Source organism: Argentina silus (genome assembly GCF_951799395.1).
Source record: "Argentina silus genome assembly, chromosome: 8".
NCBI classification, from domain to species: Eukaryota; Metazoa; Chordata; class Actinopteri; order Argentiniformes; family Argentinidae; genus Argentina; species Argentina silus.
The window spans coordinates 10,291,039-10,298,936 of NC_139662.1; the positions used below are offsets into that span (position 1 = coordinate 10,291,039).

General features: G+C 41.3%; 1 protein-coding gene across 2 annotated transcripts; it reads left to right on the plus strand.

The window, feature by feature from the left end:
- Nucleotides 1-5,768: 5,768 nt before the first annotated feature.
- Nucleotides 5,769-7,898, plus strand: rps21 (ribosomal protein S21; the record flags this gene model as incomplete). Of its 2 annotated transcripts, XM_083674851.1 has the most annotated exons (6): nt 5,769-5,796; nt 6,265-6,352; nt 6,601-6,664; nt 6,808-6,879; nt 7,284-7,339; nt 7,836-7,898. In XM_083674851.1, the coding sequence occupies exons 2-6, from the start codon at nt 6,303-6,305 to the stop codon at nt 7,843-7,845; spliced, it is 252 nt and encodes an 83-aa protein (XP_083530977.1). In that variant the 5' UTR covers nt 5,769-5,796; nt 6,265-6,302. The 2 variants fall into 2 exon arrangements, with proteins under 2 accessions (XP_083530977.1, XP_083530978.1); XM_083674852.1 differs by lacking the exon at nt 7,836-7,898 and having other exon boundaries at nt 7,284-7,343.

Consider the following 7,898-nt stretch of genomic DNA (forward strand, 5'->3'; position numbering starts at 1 on the left):
GGGTGAAGAAGAAGATGGAGGGAGACCTGAATGAGATGGAGATCCAGCTGAGCCACGCCAACAGGCAGGCAGCCGAGTCCCAGAAACAGTTGAGGAACATCCAGGGGCAGCTCAAGGTAAGGGGCTGGGAAATCAGTTAAGGTAAATATTGCCCCTAACCACAGATTCCAGATCAGATAATACGCCCCATTCCTAACCTTAACGATTAGGGGGGATCTCACCCTGTATCAGGGGCAATTTCCTGAGCCAAGTGAAAATGGAGGAAGGGGTTTGTTTTAGTCAATAGAAAATAATAGTACAGGAATAAAGTAGACTGGTGTAGAAAAGAATAGAAGGGGTATCAGGGAGCACAATTAATGCATCCCTTACCGATCCTATCGCCCTACAACAACACGTTATAATGCTCTATGTCTTTGTAAATCCCAGGATGCCCAATTGCACCTTGATGATGCTGTTCGCGCAGCAGAAGATTTGAAGGAGCAGGCAGCCATGGTGGAGCGTAGGAATGGTCTGATGGTGGCTGAGATTGATGAACTGAGGGTTGCTCTGGAGCAGACTGAGAGAGGCCGCAAAGTGGCCGAGCAGGAGCTGATGGACGCCAGCGAGCGCGTGGGACTGCTGCACTCCCAGGTACAGGTCACAGGTCATTCCAAGGCAGTCTCATCTTGCCCATAATGTGACTTTTGCATGTTTTCTTGAAATACAGTTCCAACTAATCATTGAGTTTCCTCATACAGAACACTAGCCTTCTGAACACTAAGAAGAAGCTGGAGACTGACCTTGTTCAAGTTCAGGGAGAGGTGGACGACACAGTGCAGGAGGCCAGAAACGCAGAGGAGAAGGCAAAGAAGGCCATCACTGATGTAAGTATTCAACAATTAATTCAATGAACTGTATTTGTCCCCATGGGCCAATTGTAGCTGGGCTGAGCACATGATCTGTGCTACAGTACATTTAAAAGTGTCCACAAACTACCATTTTAGGCGGCCATGATGGCAGAGGAGCTGAAGAAAGAGCAGGACACCAGCTCTCACCTGGAGAGGATGAAGAAGAACCTTGAGGTCACAGTAAAGGATCTGCAGCACCGTCTGGATGAGGCTGAGAATCTGGCAATGAAGGGCGGCAAGAAACAGCTCCAGAAATTGGAGTCCAGGGTGAGTTTGAATGTTTGACTAATCTAATAATTTCATGTGATAGCCTACTGATCAACAATCCTAGCATTTTTTAAAGAATAATTTTGTGAATTTGACATCTGGGACGGAAACAACTTGTGGAGGTTGTACTCTTGTGGTTTTTGAGTGATAATTCAGATGGTATCAAAGCATATTTGCAACCAACTGCTCCCCAGCAAAATCTGGGCAGCTTTAGGTTGCAATCAAGATTCATTTTGCACGCAGGTGATGCTTATCACCCGTTGTTCTCCCTCCGATCTCCTGCCTCCCTAGATTAAGTAATCAGATCAGCACACAGCTAATCGGCAACTAACATTGTTTGGTTGCAATCCACCCACTGTATTCAATAAACTTTTGTTCACACAGTCTCTCTATATTAGTCTTGAAGAATCAACTACTTCTTTCCAATAATTAATTTCACTATTTTAAACATATGGCTGTGTTCATGTCACCCCATACAGGTGCGTGAGCTTGAGACTGAGGTTGATGCCGAGCAGAGAAGGGGTGGAGACGCAGTCAAGGGTGTCCGCAAGTACGAGCGCAGAGTCAAGGAACTCACTTACCAAGTAAGAATAAAAGAAACACCTTCACACATTCTGGTACAGTCAGACAATTTAATGCAATGCATTGATTTTCTTTGATCTTCTCCCACAGACTGAGGAGGATAAGAAGAATGTTGCCAGACTTCAGGACCTGGTAGATAAGCTGCAGCTTAAAGTGAAGGCTTACAAGAGGCAGGCTGAGGAAGCGGTGAGATACATACTTACAGTGAAATATTCTGACCGCATATAAGAAACATTACTTTGTTCATAGTCAGCATTACTAAATGTGGTATCCATATAGTTGCCAATGTATGTCTATCCACGATGACACAATGTATATCGCAAGTAAATAGTGCTTCCTATGCTTCTATATTACCATCATTATAAGAGAGGTACAGTAATATAATTGACCACTTTTTATTAATTTGCTTTAACATTTCAAACATTGAAGGCTAAATGTTATTGTCTCCCTCTCTCATTCTCTACCTCTCCTTTCCTCTCCCAGGAGGAACAAGCCAACTCCAACATGTCTAAGTTGCGTAAGGTTCAGCATGAGATGGAGGAGGCTGAGGAGCGTGCTGACATCGCTGAGTCTCAGGTCAACAAGCTCAGGGCCAAGACCCGTGATACTGGAAAGGTACAAAGCTGCTGTCAAACCTATACCTGACTCATGTCCAAATATAATTCATTTGACACCATTTCAGGTTCAGTATACACATACTGGTAGAAACCAATTTGGACTTTTACAATCTATTGTATTCTTTGAAGTGATCATATGGCAGAGGTTCATTCATGTTTGTCATTTATTTTCTTCGCTTCTTTTCACAGGCTGAATAAACAAGACCACAGATGGGGGCACAGAAGACAGTGTGAAAACGTAAAATATGATTTTCATGGTGAAATTGTGAGCATAGATTAAAAAACGGTACCGTACATTTGCTTTGTGACTTTGTGGATTTATTACACAGGCTTTCTCAACTTAATGAATGAGGTGTTCATACCATGAGTCACTCAATACAGGTTGTACACCAGGTTGCTGGTTTTATGATGAGCAAATGCTTTTGTTTTTGGAGATGAGATTGGTTCAAACCTTAGAATAATGGTGATGAAAAATTAATCTAATCAGAATTATCAACAGGTGACGTAACAAAACAAAACCAAAAAAAATTAGCCTACTGGCATTACGACTGCCGATGGCCCCTGGTGTGAGCATTGATTACTTTGTCTTATGATGACTGTTGGATAGATGATTCACTTACTTAAACAAATGTATGTGGGGTAGGTGCAATGGGCTGCAATGCACTGATGGTGTCCCGAACAGAGATCATCGCCTGGCAGGCCAGCAAGTTCTCATCCACTCCTTCCTCATGTGTGTGGCTTACAGCACTTTCAGAGAGGTCACTCTGAATTGGTCCAAGAACAGCACTTGCTTCAGTGGCACCCTCAGTATCCAGTAATGGCAATTGCCCAGTTTACGCTATCTCACAACATATATCAAGTATATTTTCCACTAAATCATCAGCAATTGCTGATGGGTGCCAGTTGGTAAACTCAGCTAGCATCTCATCCATTTCTGTGGATGAGGAAGAGGGAGACTGGAAAGCCCTGGTCATCACATCAGTTTCCATGTCACCAAAAATACTGCACACAGCTTTGATAGCTGTTTTGTTGACCTTGGCAGATAGGCCCCTCTTGGAGGAGTCCAGCTCACCGGCGATCAATGGTTTTGAAGAAGCCTCCTCTATTTCAGCATGTGCCATCTCTAATGCCAACATCGTAGGTGATTGGATGTTGCCCTGCATTACAACGTCCTTGCCGTCCTCCAGCGTAATAGTAACCACATCCAGGGCTGTTTTACTTGCCTTTGCAGCGCCCACTCGAAATGCTTTGGCGCGGACCTGTTGAATCTTTTGAGACATTTTCTCCCCCTGAGTCACTTTAGACTGAACAACTTGATCACTTCTAGAGACCTTGGGAGCCGCAGGGTCCTTTATTTGAGGTTTCTGTGAACCATCAGATGCAGTGATATTAGTAGAGACTACAGAACCTTGTGTTTCTGTGTGAGAATCAGCTGTAGGAACCACAGCTCCATACTGACTCGGTACCTCACTTCCTGTTGACGAGGAGCTCTATTGTAAAACAATAGAGAAAATATATAACATGAGCACCTATGCACTGCAGTTACACTGCAATTACTATAGCAACAACAATATATTCATAACTTATGGTGTGTTATCACACAATTAGAATAAGGAACAGCATTCCTTATTCCACTTGTTTGTGTTATTACACAAGTGGAATAGTTCATCTTTATTCCACTTGCATCATAATACAAATAACTCTACTCCATTACAACCCAATTACAAAGCAATTACTAAGGTACTAAGTAATAACTTATTAATACAACGTTGTCACTAGTGTAATTACCAAGTTCTTAATATATAAAGGGGCAATGTAATGCAAAGTGTGACCTTGAAGGTGTATGATGAATAACATCAATTTACATACATTCAAAATATCACAATCTCATATCATCTGTACCTGTTCTGTCTTGTTTGAGTTCTCCACCTTCAGTCTGGCTTTGCTGGGCAGAGGTGCAAGGCGTTCCAGGGTTCGTCTCCTTTGGAGCAGGCAATGCTCATCCATAGATGTCATCACTACAAATACAGAAAATATTAAATGACAATCAAACACTATTTTTCATAGTTTTAGAAAGAGGAGGTGGAAGAGGGAGCCGATGAACAGGGGCTTTTACAGAAATCAAAGACTATAGATTATTGATGTTGATTTTACATGGTCTTCTAAACGTCCAAAGAAATCCCGTGACTTCATGTGAAATGAAAAGTTGTGGTGTTTCAAATATTTCTTTCAGGAGCCTTTTTCCATTACTGGCTTCTGTCATGCTCTCATCCTCATGCATGTTATTCACCATCTCCTGCATTTTTTTCTACTGAATGGCTTGTTTTTGTTCGTACATACTGCTTTTCTGTAAGGAGAAACATTATATAAATATGTCCAAGGTAAAAACAAGGTTATTGAATTGGATTGTCAAACTTGTCAATTTAGCTGCCACAGAAGCTATAACCCTTCTTGTGAAATTCAAATGCAAAAATGCTTTATTGTCAGTTTCTAGGGTGAAATGTGCATTTGTATGAGCTTCCATGGCTTAAAACAGACACATCACACATGTTGACATCACACACGTTGGTTATATCATCCCATACCTCTCTGAATTACTGAAACTGGATGTGTTGTTAGTTTTTAATGTTTTTGGGAGCTTTGTCAAGTATAAAAGTATTAAAAAAAAAAAACATTTTACCTTGCTTAGGTTTGACTTGTCTTTGATTTCCTTCAGGTACCTTGCCTTGTTGACCTCATGCTTTACGTCCTTTTCAATGAGTTTGAGCCGATTGGATCAGAACAGGAGTTTAATTACTACTCTTAGATTACATGGTCATTTCAAAGCAATAGCATAAGTGATTCCCACCTGGAATCACTGGTCGACTGCAGTTGCTTCAGTTTCTTAGTTCCCTCCTCCAACAGAAACTCAGGATTCTAGGCTATATATATATATATATATATATATAGAGAGAGAGAGAGAGAGAGAGAGAGAGAGAGAGAGAGAGAGAGAGAGAGAGAGAGAGAGAGAGAGAGAGATTTTTTTTACTTTTATCTTCTCATATTACTTCTTTGTTCATTTATTATTATAATTATACCACATATAAATAGGTATGATGTTGAAAGCACCAAAGCATGATGGTGCAATGCATCTGACTTTTTATTATGTGTCAATGTTTCAATTGTATCTGTCCCTAATCAAATGAAGTATTATTATTATTAGTAGTAGTAGTAGTAGTAGTAGTAGTAGTAGTAGTAGTAGTAGTAGTAGTAGTAGTAGTAGTAGTAGTAGTAGTAGTAGTAGTAGTAGAATGATTCGACCAAAGATACGTTTTTTCATTTCAGTTCTACTTATTCCTATTTCTATTGCAATGACCTCGGAAGTAGTCCCTTGCGATTGGATCAGTTTTTTTAACTTCCGGCAGTGTCGTTCTTCCTTTCCTGTCAGCCATTTGTGCTAAACGGTGAGGGAGGAATTTGCTCTGTTTTTCAATTGCCGAAATATGATACATTTATCAGTGATAGCTGTTTATCTCACGAAAAAATATGTTACTAAGTCATACCGCTTACAGTAGTCCTTTGTTTGGTATAAATTGTGTTGTTATTTTGCCATATAATGGATAAAACGACACTGCGTGCATTCGGACTCCGTAGCCACATGCGTTCCTCTTCGGCAAGCCCTCGCGGTCATCAACGCATAGCTTTCGCTCTCCTAGATAGAGATACTTTTTCCAAAAAAATGTTTTTTAAATGTTTTCTTTCAAAATTCCAGTTGCTTAGGCTTGACAGAAAGCCGACGTTGGCTAGCTAACTACATTTACTTACTATGTTAGCCTGATTAGCTTGCTTGCACTGATGCTGGCCTTATTGTTTGTCCAATATTGTTCCTGACTTATTGTCGACAACCCCCTTTACCCTGCCATATACTGTAGATCCATTAGGCGATCATCACCCTCACCAAGCTTTCAACATGCAGAACGATGCTGGAGAATTCGTGGACTTGTACGTCCCACGTAAATGGTGAGTATCCACACCTAGCACGTTTTTGACACATCAGATTTGATCGGATGTCTGTTGTCCAGACAATCAAAACGTTCAAACAATACGTTCCAACTCCCTAAACGCTAGTTGTAGGACATTTGCTAGGTATGCAATGTTATATCAGTTCATGATGTGACGTAGGTTTGGTTTTCCTAACATGTGTTGATGTAGGCATTCAGTGTTCATTTCAGTGGTATAAGTCCATAATGCCTGCCTGTACCTTTCAGCTCTGCTAGCAACAGAATCATTGGCGCCAAGGACCATGCCTCCATCCAGATCAACATTGCTGAGGTGAGCTAATGGCATAAAGCAAGAAACCACTCAAATTGGATGCATTTTGAAAGTGTCATGTCGTTTTCTTCTGTCAGGTGTACTCTGGCACACACTTTGCTCATCACCAACATTGTACTCATGTGATTCACATCTTATTGCAGGTTGACAAGGCAACCGGTCGCTTCAATGGCCAGTTCAAGACCTATGCTATCTGTGGTGCCATCCGTAGAATGGTAGGTTTGTCTCGTGGAGTCTGACGATGGCGACATTTCACAGTGAATTCTAATGTCTCCCGGTGTTTCCCTCCTCCCAGCGATTGCACACGTTTGCGGTATTCCAGCTCAAATAGTGCATTCAAGTGCTCCTCAGAAACTGAGTTTACCACCAAGATTTGTGAAATGACCGGTGATTCCCGGGAAATGGTTTAGGAAACACTAGTCTTCCAGACAAATTATGTAATTCTTTGTCTTTTATGTGATTCCTTGTCTTTTAATTACATGAGTTTCTTTTAATTTGATGTCCTGTCATCTCTGTCTTGGTCTGACTATTTTGTGGACCCTAGAGTAGCTGTTGTAATTGTTACAGTGAATGGGGACCCAAATAAACACGTTCTGATCAACTGGTTCTTGTCCTACAGGGTGAAGCTGACGACTCTCTCTTGAGGTTGGCCAAGACTGACAGCATCGTGTCAAAGTAAGCATGAGAGTCCTGTCATGTTGTGGTCTTGTCAGCTCTATTCACTACATCTCTGACGTTCTGAAAGTTTCACATCACTGAATGACACCCCTGTTCCCGGGGAAACTGTTTTTAATGTTAAGATGATGGTAATATTTATCATATTGAAGTAAATACCTACATTCTAAATTCTCTACCTTAAACTAAAGTGCCACTGGCAAAGACATCACTCTGACTTGTCCTCTACTAGGTTAGGTGAATTGTTGCCATGTTGTGTACATTTATCTGGTAATCGTGCATGCCTTTTTTTCTTTTCAACGTTTAATTGTACATACTGTGGATGTGACAGGAATGTTAGGAGGAGACTGAGCTAGAATGGTGGTGGGTTGGATTGGAACCCATGCCAACAAGAAGCATCCATGTGCTCTGGTGGCGGTGGCTCTAACCAGTAGACCACCCAAGGCCTCAGACATCTTTGTTCTAATGTTGCCTTTTTCCTCTCTCTTCCTCGCAGGAACTTCTAGGTCAGGAGATGCCACTCTGGAATATCTTTGTAAAATAAAGAAAATGGAAAATA